At 45.2% G+C, this 14,638-nt stretch overlaps 3 protein-coding genes across 3 annotated transcripts in view; all 3 read left to right on the forward strand.

The window, feature by feature from the left end:
- Positions 1-5,289: 5,289 nt before the first annotated feature.
- LACBIDRAFT_305581 (uncharacterized protein) lies at positions 5,290-5,619 on the forward strand (the record flags this gene model as incomplete). Its single annotated transcript, XM_001874636.1, has 1 exon — positions 5,290-5,619. The coding sequence occupies one exon, from the start codon at positions 5,290-5,292 to the stop codon at positions 5,617-5,619; it is 330 nt and encodes a 109-aa protein (XP_001874671.1).
- A 1,083-nt stretch (positions 5,620-6,702) lies between these two features.
- On the forward strand, positions 6,703-11,097 carry LACBIDRAFT_321914 (uncharacterized protein; the record flags this gene model as incomplete). Its single annotated transcript, XM_001874637.1, has 13 exons — positions 6,703-6,707; positions 6,783-6,819; positions 6,872-7,050; positions 7,117-8,612; positions 8,664-8,860; positions 8,911-9,095; positions 9,149-9,411; positions 9,469-9,690; positions 9,745-10,235; positions 10,268-10,322; positions 10,467-10,529; positions 10,581-10,616; positions 11,051-11,097. The coding sequence occupies 13 exons, from the start codon at positions 6,703-6,705 to the stop codon at positions 11,095-11,097; spliced, it is 3,276 nt and encodes a 1,091-aa protein (XP_001874672.1).
- A 1,557-nt stretch (positions 11,098-12,654) lies between these two features.
- Positions 12,655-14,638, forward strand: part of LACBIDRAFT_321915 (uncharacterized protein) — a gene marked incomplete at both ends in the record, with an annotated part of 4,483 nt that continues 2,499 nt past the window's right edge. The window contains 8 exons of the mRNA XM_001874638.1: positions 12,655-12,769; positions 13,045-13,112; positions 13,279-13,367; positions 13,416-13,704; positions 13,753-13,930; positions 13,973-14,317; positions 14,351-14,366; positions 14,397-14,539. Of these exons, the coding sequence (XP_001874673.1) occupies positions 12,655-12,769; positions 13,045-13,112; positions 13,279-13,367; positions 13,416-13,704; positions 13,753-13,930; positions 13,973-14,317; positions 14,351-14,366; positions 14,397-14,539 (1,243 nt within the window). The remainder of the gene's footprint in view (positions 12,770-13,044; positions 13,113-13,278; positions 13,368-13,415; positions 13,705-13,752; positions 13,931-13,972; positions 14,318-14,350; positions 14,367-14,396; positions 14,540-14,638) is intronic.

The following is a 14,638-nucleotide window of genomic DNA, read 5'->3' on the forward strand; positions in this document are numbered from 1 at the left end:
AGCATGCATCCAAGCAAACAATAAAGTCCACACTAGATAGACATCACTGAATAAAAATAAAGAATATGAAAGAGACACACACAGTTCATCTGATTTACACCAATCCTTTCCACCAAAACAGAGTGGGCAACGGGAGCGCAAATATTCACTTGGTCGATCTTTGGCATCTGTATTTGGAACTGATGGGGCATCCTGAGGTTCATTCTCACTAACAGGGCTGTTCATTTGCACATCTATTGCGACCAATGTCAGGTTATTGTCATGGATATGGTCACAAATAAGTACCCTCAGGTGACTCTGAACCTTCAGCCTCAGCTGGAGTAAACATAAGTATAGACCCCATAAAAATCAAAAAATGATCATACCTGCAGTATCAGAAACTGATAGCCTAAATTGGTCCAAATACTTGACCAGATGGTGATTTTTCTTGTCAATCAGGGTGGCATACCACTGCATGGCATTTCCAAATCGTCGCCGTAAGTTATTCTAGAAGTGGATGAAGATATTTGAAAGATACAGAAAAATGCAAATAACTGACCTGAGTTGAAAGCTTGTATCTCCTGTTGCTAAGAAAAGACTCCAAGGTCTCACACCAAGCTGTTGTATTTGGGGCTGTATTGACAAATAGCTCATTGACAAACTCCAGCATATTCAAGTCAACTGCTAGAGATGGCAAAAGAGGTGCACAAGGAAATAAACCCCGTTGAAGCAGTTGAAGAGCTGGTGATGTGCAAGTACAGAGCATAAGAGTCTCAATTTCTGCAAGAAAAATTTCAAAAGATTGAAACCAAACAGTAAAAGAGATCAACATACTTTCAAAAAAAACACATGAAACTTTCAAAGGTCTTCCAGAATGACAACCAGTACACCCAAGAGCCAATTTGGTGTCAGGCATATTTCGCAATGAGTCTGTGTCTCTCAAGAGTTTCATATACAGTTCCATAAGAGCAGGAAGGATTTCCTGCTCCCATCGTTGAAATTGACGTTGTTTTTTACCTTGGTAATTTCCATCCACATTAACAGTTGTTGCTAAAGCTTGGAAAGTGTCTTGGTCCATCTCCTGAAAGGAATCTGTATGCTGCACAAGATGGCCTTCAGGGATATATATGTTAGCACGAGGCTCAGATGTAGGATCACCCGTGCCATAAGCTCTACGTGTTTGGAAAGATCCAGATGGAACAAGTTGCCGAGGAAGCTGTGGACGGGCCTTGACCAGTTTACGCTTGAACATGTTAAAGGAGACTCAGAGGGGCGGGTGCAAGGGAAGGAATGAAACATCACTTCATTACCTTTATTATCTGACCAGCGTGATCGGCCGATAACTGCCATTCCCATGCCAAACGTCCGTACGTGTCAAGATTCATCAACAAAAAAACACCGCTACAGTCCGTACAAAAACTACCGAGTCCTACGTATATTCTGTCATGATAAAAAGTCCGTGTCCACCGCTAAGCCGAAGATGATGTGTTGTTAAGGAAAGGTGCTTGATGTGGTGTGCACGGGGCCCGTCCAAATGTATCGAAGAAGGTTTGGCAGTAAAGGCACACCACCATTCGCTCTGTCTCTTCAAATCGAGTCTGTGTGGTGTCCGAAGAAATATACTGTGCCTTCAATCGCCATGCAGCTTCGCCCAGCCATCCCACCATCAACCGCCGCAAGGCCTCCACACAATTCAAACGATCCCTCCAGTTCCCAGCTGCCAGCCCTTGATTTAGCCGTCGTTCCGCAACAAGTAGGCCATCACTGTCATCAGGAAAAACATGGCGAATCAGATCTTCACGAAGACCTGCAGCCGAATCGGAGGCCCAGGCCGCAGGCAAGAGCAGGCAGTCAAGGTGGCGAATTTCATACCGAAAGTTTTGCTCAAAGGCGTTCCAGATGACCTGCGCCATTATGGGTGCAGAGAGAAGGTCAGAGTCCCCTTGCATGACAGCCACATCGCCCCAAAAAATGATGTTTGGTCGACCAGCAAGCTTCACCACTCCCGAGAAGATCGAACCCTGCGCCTCCTTGGCCTTATGCGAACGCCGCTGTTGTTGTGTCATAGCGGCGATCGGCTTGGCCCCCTTGTTCTTCGTAACTCCACTGCTGACCGTCGTTCTTTGGCTTGCAGATGGGTTTGAAGGCAGCAAATGCATATCTCTTGCAAAGTCGTGCAGGAAATTGCGCCAGTGCTGGGGCATCGGAAGGTGGGGAACAGAGTCAACATCCACCAGTGATTGGAGCCACTGTCCTCGCATCATCAACCACGCCAAGATCATCGCTCTGTGGTTCACACCGGTGATAAACAGGAAAGGATCGGGGAATTGATATCCCCGAAACTTTTGTGTAGAGGGCTCAGAGATGATGCGACGAGGGTCCGTATCCACCGAAGCCAATGCATGCTTCCAAGCAGGCGATTGCCGTGGTACGAAGTCCAATTCTGGCTCGCGGAATTTCGCGGCGTTCACGGAAGCTAAGAGTCATTCCCTTAGTTTACTTGATATTATTCACGAAAGAGAGGACTTACGAAGCGCAGTCTTTTCGTGCTTTACTGTAGAAGATCCTACAAGAGGTTTAGATATGTAGTTGCGAAAAGTAGTGTAAATCAAAACCTACCAGAACGTGGCATTCGCGAGAACTCGGACCTAGTGGGCGTTGTGAGAGATTGCGTGGAAGATTCTACAAGAAAGTTAGATGCGTAGTTGCGAAAAGTAGCACAAACCTACCAGAACGTGGCATTTGCGACGACTCCGTCCGAGAAGGTGTTGCAAGAGAGTCTTTGAAACCAACAGGTCTTTGCATCAACTCCGCCGTGGCCACAGGCTCCTTCACCACAGTTTGGGAGACAATTGGACCAAAATGACCCTCGCGCCACTGCTGACATGCTGCAACATATGCGCTGCTTCGGGGGGATGCAGTGATGACAGTCTGAAAAGGGGCGTTGGGGTAATCCCGAGAAGTGAACTCCCGTGGATCATACTTGCTCGCCAATCGCCCACGATAATTCGGCTTCTTATCCCATCCAGGTGCCACGATGGCACGAATTGTCATGTCGCGAGGAATATTGCCTGGAGGCCGGACATACCAAGCAGGTGCCCCGACGCGGTAGAGCACTGCTATGCAATCGGGACTGTCAGTGATCGCTCCCATAATTGACTCATCTACTTCATATATTTTGCCCGTCATGTCGTTGAGGCGAAAGGTCCACTTTTTGTGCCACTCGTACATGGCGAGAGTCTCCAGATAGAGCCGCTGGAAACAGGCGATCCGGTAGACAAGGTCCCTCCTCGTGAAATTGCAGAATTTCAGTTGGAGGGCGGCATCGGTGGTCTTGTTGGCGAGATAGAAGAGGCGGCCGGGATCCTTATGCTGCTGAACAGACTGGCACGCTAAGTGAAGTTTCTTCGCCTCTGCTCGAAATGCGTCTGCGATATCAGGTTCAAGCGTTCCCAAATCGCGGAAAGCCGAGCCATGAGCCTCAATGAAATGGTGGTCGCTCATTTCCCACCAACAGAAACTCAGCTCGTGGCTTTTGATTGTCGCCGCTGGTGGGCGTGTACGGACGAAGGGAAGATGCCACTGGCTTTCTATAAACCACTGAGGGCAAAGGGTGAAGTCAGCCCAAGCGAAGCGACCATCTTCGCGGGCACGAACATCCCTTGCGCGAAGGGAGATATATGGCATCCAGTCAACATTAGGCGAAGTGACAATCATCCGCCTGGGGATGGCCTGGCCAGGAGATATGGTGGGCGATGGGGGGACAGGCGCGTTATCGAGTGGGATATACTCTTCGTACAGTTCTGCAATGGCCAAAGCATCATATGCTGTTATTTCATCTAAAATGCTTCGTTCAGAAAACAATCCAATGGTACTTTGTGCATCAGCGCTTACCATCCTCCGACCGCTCGTAAGTGTCAAATTTCGTATTGCCGTCGTTATAGTGATAGCGACCAAAGACGTCAGGAGAGCCATCTATCATATCCGCGTCAATCAATCGCCGTGCACACCACACTAGCTTGGAACTCACAGGTATGAAGTAAAGGATCCGTTCTTGAGGAAGCCATAGTGTTTTTTGGGACGAACAGGCGTATGAAGACGTGGAAAATATCTTCTAGCTGCTAGCAAGGGTTTCTGATCTAGAATGATTTCTAAAATGGAGTTATAGTTTAGCCAATGGTGTAAGAGAAGAATATAACTTACGAGGTCTTGGTAAGAGATTGATTGACAGGACAGAAGATGGAGAACACAACGATAGAGCAACTTGCTCGACTGTCTAGAAACGGGAATGTTGGTAGCAACCAATGCAAGACCGTCCCGCATGAACGAACGACTAACAGTCTGCTCGTTCCAATCCACCGACTCAAAGTCAGGTAGATGGTGTTTCGACCGACTAAAAGTCTGATCTCGGGCCTCGTAGGTTGGTGGACGAAGGTGGGAGGGGGCGCTTACCTTTGGACCAGACTCCTAGCCTTGGAGAAGTGGAGAGAGAAGGGGAACGATGTGGACAGTAGATAGTATACGCCCAACTTGAACGTGAACGGTGTTTGGCAGCACCCACCACGGTCAACAACATCGGACGGACGTGCGGAGCGACGGAGTCCCTTGTTCTCAATCAAGGTTCAAGCACGTTTACAGGCGCTTGTGACTTACTCGTGCCCACCACAGGTTGCCAGCAGACTTTATGTCGCTGGTTTTTGCAGACCAGACTTTGAGTCGGTCGTTCTCTGCGCCATACAGCCAGACTATAGTCGGCTGATTAGATCAGACCTCGATCACTCCTGATCTACTGGAGTACTGGATGCCTTGTCGATGCGAACACTACGACTGCGACGTTTACTACTACCCGCAGACTATAGGTCGCTAGCTAGTTTATTTGATCTGACTTTAGCCGGTCTTTTTCTTCAGATCTTACCAGACTGTAGTCGGTTCACCGGCGGCGCAAGTCCATTCTACATTGAACGAAGCGCACCCATTTCGACCCCAGGGCGCCTGGAATTGCGTCTTCATCACGTATGTGTTATATCATCATTCACGCCCTTTTTGTGTTTTAATAAAGTGCTTTTTGGCTTCAAGCGTGCTTTTTTTTGGCTTCTAGCATGTTTTTCTGCTTCAAGGGCGCCCAGCTTAGTGCGCTCTGTTGGTACATACCCCCTCTTGTGCATTAGTTCTGGTGCTTTTTACTCACGTGCATAAATTCGTTTTCGTAGACACATGTTTACACATGTGCAACCTCCCTCAAGTGGAATTGGCATCCCATTTCTCAAAGAGTTCAAATCGGAATTGGGCATTGATCTCAAGAATGACTGAATGGCAATCCAACGTGTTCGTGAAGCCGCCGAGAAGGCCAAGATTGAATTGTCGTCGACCATGCAAACCGAAATCAATCTTCCTTTCATCACAGCTGACGCCTCGGGTCCAATGCACATCAATAAGAAGCTGAATCGTTCTCAATTCAAAGCTCTCATTGGACCTCTTGTTCAACGCACCATTGAGTCTTGCAAGAAAGCTCTGAGTGATGCTCGTGTCAAGGCCCACGAGATTAGCGACGGTTGGAGTCTGCAAATCGCCAGCGATCTTGGTCGAGTTCCGCTCAGTCACCCCTTCCTTCGCCATGCCCCCTTAGTAATTAAAGGTTGACTATTCTGGAGGGTCATTGAAGCAAATTTTGGATGCGCAGACATATGGCCAGTCGTTTTTGTGGCGGTACGTCCCTGCCTTTACCTAACTACTTGTATAATTTGCTGATCAAACTCAAATTCAGTAAATAATGCATGCTTATAAGTAGTGTTCGCAAGTTCAGTTCAGTCCGGTTTTTTGCCCCCAAAACGCGCAACCGTGGACCGCAACCGGTCTAGGACCGACCCAGATATTGAGGGAACCGAACCGAACCACCTAGGACCGGTCTATTTCGGTCTATGGAGCCGGTTCAGACCGATCCAGACCGGTTTTTTTGCGTATAATTTATTATACCAATATAAACCATTTGTATCTTGACTATTATTACTCTGAAAAATAAACGGGTTATATGAAATAGTAAAGCATGTAAATACCCGTCATTCTACCAATTTTGAAGAGATTTAATGAAGATTTGACATAGCTATGACTGAAACCGAATTACATCTCGTAGAGACTTGGGTAAAATATGGATTTGGTTATATCTTTCTCAATTCTTAACCGTTTTTGATGAAACAAAAACCCAATAAAAGGTAATAAACGTGGTTACAAGGGTATGTAACGCACGTGACCGTTTAACCGGTTGCAACCGATCAAAACCGGTCTTTGAACGGTTTTAATATATTTTCGAAATGAGGCAACCGGCAACCGGACCAACCCCAAATTGGGGCAACTGCAACCGAAAAAAAGACCGGACCATGGTCCGGTTCAGTTCGGTCCACCGGTTTTTTGCGGTCCTATGGACTGAACCTTTAAACACTACTTATAAGTGCAGCTTCGATGGTCTAGATGGTCTACAGGCAAGCCTGCAGCTACGCTACCCCGTAGATTACCTGTGCGATATATATGGACTGATGTCACGACCACGTGACCTCCTGCACTACTTATTTAATGGTCACAAACTCTTACAAGCAACTTTCCCCACTCGACCTACTATAATCTCTCAACCAATCGTCCAACTCACACCCACTACTTTAAATGTCTCATTGTACTCAAACAAGATCCAAAAACCAAACTAGACCTAGGGCCGCCCCCTGTCGAAGCAAAATGCAGTAAGTTGAACACTGTTTTCCCCTCTCCCATATATCCATTGACGTGGCATTTCACTAGGGAGGTACTAAGGCTAGAAAAACCAAAAACAACAAGGAAGAAACAATTTCCCCAGTGCGTGTCCACATATTAACCTGTCTCCCCCTCCCTGATGCTCGATGACCAGGCAAACATGGACAAGCAGGATTCTGAATCCTCAACAGTTCAGAACGGGACTACATGCGAAGCTCTCGACTGCGTCCTCATCACCACTCGCAACGACGCGCAAAAAATGAACCTCGCTCAAGCAGAAGCGAGGCTGAAGGTGGCAGCAACCAATGCAAAGGCAGCAGCAAACAATGCAATGTAAGTGCACATCTTTTTACATTTTATCGTCGTGGAATCAGACTTTAGTTGATTCCCCCTTGTCAGACTTTATGTCGGCAAGGCAGTACAGCCAGACTTTAGTCGGCTGACCTGCGGCGGCACCAGAGTCACAAGCTTACGCCTTTTAACCAGTGTTCATCCGGCGCACACTGCAGGTTCCCCCGCCCCCATGCCTGCGAATGCCCCACCTACCAATGCCTCCTCGAATGAAGACAAATTGCCTGAACGCGTCGACTTAATGTCTATCGGTGACTTCACTGACGACGACTTGGAGGCTATCAATTACAGTCTTCAAGGTGACCAAGGTTATCGCTTCTCGTATCCAGAAGGCGGCTATCGCCAGTATCACGGGTTTCTGCCTGAGGAGGGACCCCGCAGTCCAGCAGACGATCGGACTTTGATGTTCGATAACGATTCCTCCACTTGGGTCCCAATTCCACCTGGGTTTACAGCCCCCCACGTTATCGAGGACTACATCGAAGCAGTCAACGATGTCCGAAAGCTTAGTCGTAACTGCAGCTCCTATGTTCACCCAGAGGCGAAGAGGGCCTTTCAAGAATTAAACAACTCTCGTGGGCGGGACGATCCGGAACTTAAACTTGTCTGCGTCAACTATCTGTCTCTCGACGAAGAGAAGGGATTACAAGCGGGGTTGAACGAGGAGGGTGCCGTTTACAAGTTCAAAAAGCCATGGGAGGAAGGTCATGTGCGCTATCACGGACACTTACCTCGAGAAGGTCGGCAAAACGCAGCTGACAAACTCACGGAAATCTGGGATGAGACCAAGAACAAATACGTCGGCATTCCTGATGACCATACGGTCCCTCACGACCCACAAGATTATGTCGATGCGGTGAACTGGGAGATTGTGCACACAGAGGAAATTCGTCGTGCAGAGGTTGCACAGGCCGCTCGACGTGCTCAGGTTAATTATGATGAATGGGACGCACCAGATCCCATGATTGAGAGTGATCTCAGCGGTTCAGATTGGGAAGAGACACGATGGGAGAAGAGGGCTCTGGCTAAGTCTAGCGGAAAACCAGTTTCAGATACGGATGAGGAAGACGAAGAGGAAGAACGCGAGATGCAGCATGAACTGCAAGAAGAGGCGCGCTCATCAGCTGCCGTCCCTGTCGTAACTATCAAGAGGTCTGACTCAGATTTGGAGATGGGTTTGCGTGGGGGGCCTCCGACCTCATCCGACGCTTGTTGGGAGGCTTTGAGAGCTTCGTTCACGCCTGCCCAAAAAGATGCAGCATGCATCTTGAGAAGCTATGGGTTGACATTGATGCCTGATGCGCTGCTCACCGAAGCCAACGAAATTTCCTCGAAAAAGCTGTCCCTCTTGGAGTCGGCGATGTACCCAATGCTCGGAAACATTGTGTGGCAACTTGCTGGAAGGATAGGCAATCTCTATGGTCGCACAGCTCAGTTCGCCATGGAGAGGGCGGGTCTTTTCCAGAAGGAGAAGAGGGCCCCAAACCGATACAATCTATACAAGTCTTTTGCCAGCCAATCAAAACCAGAGGATGGCAATAAAGGTAGCGTTTGTTTCCTGATTGCTTGTTCATTCATTTCTAATATTTTTCTAGAGGGTCTGCTACTTTGGAACAAAACTAACAACGAAGAATACAGAAAGCTCATGGATGGAGCAACGACAAAAGAGGAGAAAGATGAACGCATCAAGGACGCCGTAAAGTTCCTCCAGGAGCAGGTTACTGATGAGGGCACCAATGTCCGCGATGCGAGCCTCCGCTTTGCAGATAACCTCAAGGCAATCACGGACCTTGTAAGCTGTCTTCAACGTCACAAACAGGGACTAACAACAATGATTACTAGATAACTAACATCAAACGACGTGATCGCTCTTTTGACTTTGCAGGTATAATGGTTTACAGCGGGCAGAACGCAACGGCGCGTAATAAGTCTGGTTTCTTCATGAGCTCGTCAGAACTTCAAGATCTCTGCAAGCGTGAACAATGGCCGATAGCCATGCTGACAGATGTTTTCGTTAGCAAAGTCCGGTCTGTAACACTTAAAATTAATGTAGCTCTTCTTCTTATGCATATTCTCGTAGGGCGATGCACGCGGACCGCATAATCAGGGACCAAGTCATACAGCATGGCATGGCGTCATCGGCGACACCTTCCGTGGTCACCAAAAGATCGACTGCCGGCCCATCGACTGCCAGCCCACCGAGTGCTCGCCTATCGACTGCTGGCCCGTCGACTGCTCAGGTGGCAAAGGCATCGATCATCACAGTTGCTGCGGACGAAAAGATCCTACCCAACGCAAAAGATCGCCAGAGGCAATTCTCCGATTTGTTTCTAAATCTTCTAAGTAGGTCGTTTTTATTCAACGTAACTCGCAGCACTTACTGTCTCACGAACTTTCTAGATAGTTACTTGCCTCAAAAAGAGCTGCGGAAGTCAGTTCCTTGGACAACATGGCCCAACCTCGCCTACCAGTTCCAACTCGTTATCACTGGATGGGATTCCACGATGCTCGACGTTGGTTTCTGCAGGTCGTTTGTCTCTACAAAAATCCAGAACAGGCAATGGATGCATTTCTCCCTTCTCGTGATCAAGGGCATTCTCCAAATCAAGAGCTGGAATGCAGGTCAGTTCACATTGTGCTTCCTCAACATTAATTTGGATGACATGTATTCCTTAGATCAAAAACAGATTGCTGAAGCCGACGCGCGCTTCGGTGAAATCCCGGTCATTCTCAACCAGCAGGGTCTCCCGATGGTCTTCGTCAAAGACTCAAATAAGTGGGTCCGTGGCAACTGCCTTATCTCAACTACAGTCAACAAACAGCAACACAACGGTACGCCGAGCTCTCCGGCCTCGATCTCGTCCCCTCCTCCTTCGCCAGGGCCATCCAAGAAGCGTTTGCGTGACGACGCAATGTCCCTTCCCGATGAACGCGAAGATGCAAGGTCTGTGAGGGATTACCGCCCTATTCCGAAACACAAGCAAGCGCAAGAGGAGCCTGAAGCAAAGCGCCAACGTCGTGTCTCCTTTGTCGGCCTTTCCGACAATATGTTCTACAAGAAGTACCGTCAGGCGACTCAGCCGGTTCAGCCAGTTTCGTTCTATAATCCGCTCCGAAATCAGTCGACATCTTCATCCTCTCGATCCGATCCGACATCGCAGCAATCTGTGAGTCAATCGGCGCAACCAGGCTCTTCCAGGTCTCAAAAACACGTTGGCGCTGGCAAGAAGAACTAACTAACTCTTGCATCGTCAGTCCGTTTCTGCTTCATCGACGTACCTAACGTGCTCTTTTTTAGTATTGTGGCTTGTTTTCAACAACTACACCCTCACATTGTCGTCCGTTTGTACTACATCTCTCACGCTTCATGACTTAGTAGCTAACTTGATCATTTCTAGTGCTGTCACTCCTTTCTACCTTTGTACATGCTTTCGTGATTGATATTTGCTTACTATCATATTGTAAGTCTTCTTGATTCGATTGATGATCATGTTTAACTTGGCTGTTCTTAGTAACATCACCCCGTTCTACTGACTTACACTCTTATTGTAAGTCTTTCAATTTTTGATTAGCTTATAATCATCACGTTTAACTTTGCCCTTTTTAGTAATGTCACCCTGCTCTACTGACGTACACTCTCGTTATAAGTCTTTCACTTTATCATTAGCATATCTGACGTGATTTTTCAAAGTAATGTTATGCACCGCTTTCACTGTCACTATCTGACCATGCTCTGTCACTCCTTTGCTGAATTCACCTTGCTACTTACATACTTTATTATCATAAGCCTGCTTTGTGGATAGCTGCCTTTCTTTCATCTTTGCTCATTTGCATTGCTTGCTATTTATTTGTCTCCCTCATTTGCATTGGACTTTTACACACTTTACATTTGCATCGACTTAGAACTATTACTTACCTTCAAATTTTGTTACAATCTGCCATCCTAGGATATCGAAATGAGATATATCTTGGATATGTTCAGTGGAGATCATTTGTGAAAATGTCTTGCTTAAAGTCATCCAATCTTAATATTCAGATTATATTCAGATTAGTATATATCCTGTCAAGATAAATGTACCAGTTACTTGGATATATAATACCATATATACCTTCAAATATATCTAATATAGATCTTCTGAGATATCTACCAAGTATATATGGACTTTTACATACTTTATGTTTGCATCGACTTAGAGCTATTACTTACCTTCAAGTTTTGTTACAATCTGCCATCCTAGGATATTGAAATGAGATATATATGTGAAAATGTCTTGCTTAAAGCCATCCAATCTTAATATTCAGAATATATTCAGATCATTCACAGCCAGTATATATGCTGTCAAGATAAATGGTATATATGCACCTTCAAACATATCTAACATGTATATATGTACGTCTTCAGATATATCTAGCAAGTATATATGTATACCATTACCTCCTTCAGATATATCTACCAAGTATATATGCACTGCCATTGGGATATATGCCTTGAAATATATCGCACTGGTATATATATATCCTCAAATGTATTTACCACATATATATGTACCATTATATTGACCAAGTGTAGATTTGTGCCCTGAAATATATCTACAGAGGATATATGTACAGTTACTGGAATATATATACCTTTAAACACATTTAACAAGTATATATTCTGTGATTATGTGCAACTTATTGTGATATATACATTCAAATATATCTATGAAGTATATATGTACAGTTACTAGGAGATATATCTTATCTATCTGGATATATTCTGTGATTATATGCAAGGATGATAGTCTCACACAGTATATATATTCATTGTGAGTGGAAATTTACTGTGGATATATTGTTGCAAATTTATATATTGTGGATATATGTTGAACTGCTCAGGTTGTAGTCCTCCAACTTGAACTGTTGTGATCTATGATGCTCATTTAATTCCCCAAGTCATAGTTCAAGATGTATGTTACATCTATCAATAATTTAACATGACTTACCAGCTGTTCTGATGTGGTTGTAATCCTCCAACTTGAACTGTTGTAATCCACGATGCTCATTTAATTCCCAAGTCATAGCTCAAGATGTATGCTACATCTATCAATAATTTAACATGACTTACCAGCTGTTCTGATGTGGTTGTAATCCTCCAACTTGAACTGTTGTAATCTACAATGCTCATTTAATTCCCAAGTCATAGCTCAAGATGTATGCTACATCTATCAATAATTTAACACAACTTGCCAGCTGTTCTGATGTATGCTACCCATCAAGACCAACACTACAACTTACAAGCCAGCTGTTCAGATCTATGATGTTTCTTGCCCAAGTCATACATCAAGATGTATGCTACCATCTATGAATATAACATAACTTACCTGCTGTCCTCTCCAATGCTTTAGTGTGAGGAACATCCACCTTCTCTCACCAAATACTCCAACAACAACACCCAGCTTCCCTCACCAAGCACTCCAACAACAACACCCAGTTTCCCTCATTATTATATAAAAATTTAGATGGTTGTACTGATATAAGTAAGTAGTATGATGGGTATGCATGCACTGAGGAAAAGATGGTATTAAACTATAGATGGTTGTACTCATGTGGAACACCCAGCTTCCCTCACCAAGTACTCCAACAACAACACACAGCTTCCCTCATCAAGTACTCCAACAACAACATCCAGCTTTCTTCTCCAGTGTTCTCCATTGCTTGAGTGAGAGGAATACTCAGCTTTCATGACATATCAGTAAAGAAACCTCTCATACATATGCTACAAACAGTCAAGGAAGGGTGGCTAAAACCCTAAAAAATAATAGGTAAATTACCTAGAATATATGTCCCCCATCCCAAAAAAAATCACAAGTTTTTTTAGGAACTGGGACCCCAAACACCCCTAGTGGCTGAAGAAATATATCCTTGGTCAATCCCAGCTGCAAAATATATCCTGAGTCCATCCCAGACCAGAAATATATTTCTGCAGTGTGACAGTCACAATTCAGGGTCCAGGCATAAGAAATATATTTGGAGTCCATCTCAGTGAAGAAATATATTTTGGGGTGTGTGACACACTAGAAATATATTTGGTGTGACTTTGAACGTCAAAATATATTTAGGTAAAAGTGGAGATATACAAGCCCCAGAATATATACAATATAGATATACATACTGACATTTAGTCCCGTAGTATTCATGGAGTTTGCAAGACTAAAAGTCAGTTGGTAGTGGGTGACTGAAGTGGCTCTATATGCTTCTACTCCAACAACACGTCATGATCGAAACCAGGATGTTTTGAATGTTTGCCTACTTGATGGGTATGTTTTTGCATATACATACAAATATAATGTCTGATCATGAAATAGAAAGGAGCTGATGACGAAAGAACAGATTAACGCATTCGATGATCTGCAAACTGATCTGATTGGCCCAGAGGAAGAGGCTACCCTTGATCCACCAACACGGGATGAAAATGGAGTATTAAGGGGGGGAACATGGTTTGAAAGGACTGGTGCAGTTGGAATTAATGGAACCCGTTGCTATCCCATGGGTTCCACAACCCAACGCACACGCGCAATGTGGAGTCCCCACTGGTTTGGCAAATTACTTGACTTTATGGATGAGCAACTAGCTTTTAGAAAGAGGTTCATCAAGGTACCATTGTTCTGCTCAACTATTATTGCCACTTAAAAAGATTATTAGCTACATGCTGAAATCGGCGCCCTCGCAATGAAGATTTGTCTTCCAAACCACGTACAAGACCTCTATCAACGCTACACATCTGCAGCCAACATACCAAGACTAGGAGTTGATGACAACTATTATTTTCAAGCATTACAGCTGAATATTTCACCTGCAATACCTTGGGAGAGGCGTTTTGGTTATTATTTCAGTATAATTACTATGGCTATTTCTAATCCAGTTATAGATACCTCCCTGGTGGGGATGGGGGTTTTTGGGCAAATGCATGGTCACCGTGACACTGGAGACGATGCTGCAGGTTATACCTGCATGATGTCCAACACCAATGTCCCAGAAGGTGGTGGAACTGAAATGGGGAGATTCTTCGTTCTGAACAATCTCATTTATGTGAAGATGGTTCGCTTTAGCTTGCCCATATTCAATGGGCTCTTCTTGCATGGGGGCTCACCAATCATTCTTGGACGTGGCATTGAGTTGAAAAAAAACTTGTATCGGATCAACGCCGTTCTATATTCACCACGTTTCATGCTTTCTGGAGCTGGTCAATACTCTATCGGGTTCGCCAGTATGTTTGGACAACTCTTCAAATTGTCAACAGAGGCGACATCATTGCTGTGAGTAACAAACATTAACATCTGTCACAGAAAACTGAGAAAATCTAGCACCAATAAAGGGACGATAACAAGGGAGGCTAACTTTGTCCGAGACGGTATTATCCTTATGGAACCTAAGTCATTGTTCAACTTTGTCATCTGGGGCCTACTTCAAATTTCTGCCTATATTGTTCGTCAGCTTCCATTGCCTATGGGTGTACGAATAGACCAGGCAAAGTTTACGTCTGCATTCACCATGCAAGACAATATGACAACCATCACTGCTGAACCTT

This window comes from Laccaria bicolor, genomic scaffold (genome assembly GCF_000143565.1).
Source record: "Laccaria bicolor S238N-H82 LACBIscaffold_2 genomic scaffold, whole genome shotgun sequence".
Taxonomy (NCBI): Eukaryota; Fungi; Basidiomycota; class Agaricomycetes; order Agaricales; family Hydnangiaceae; genus Laccaria; species Laccaria bicolor.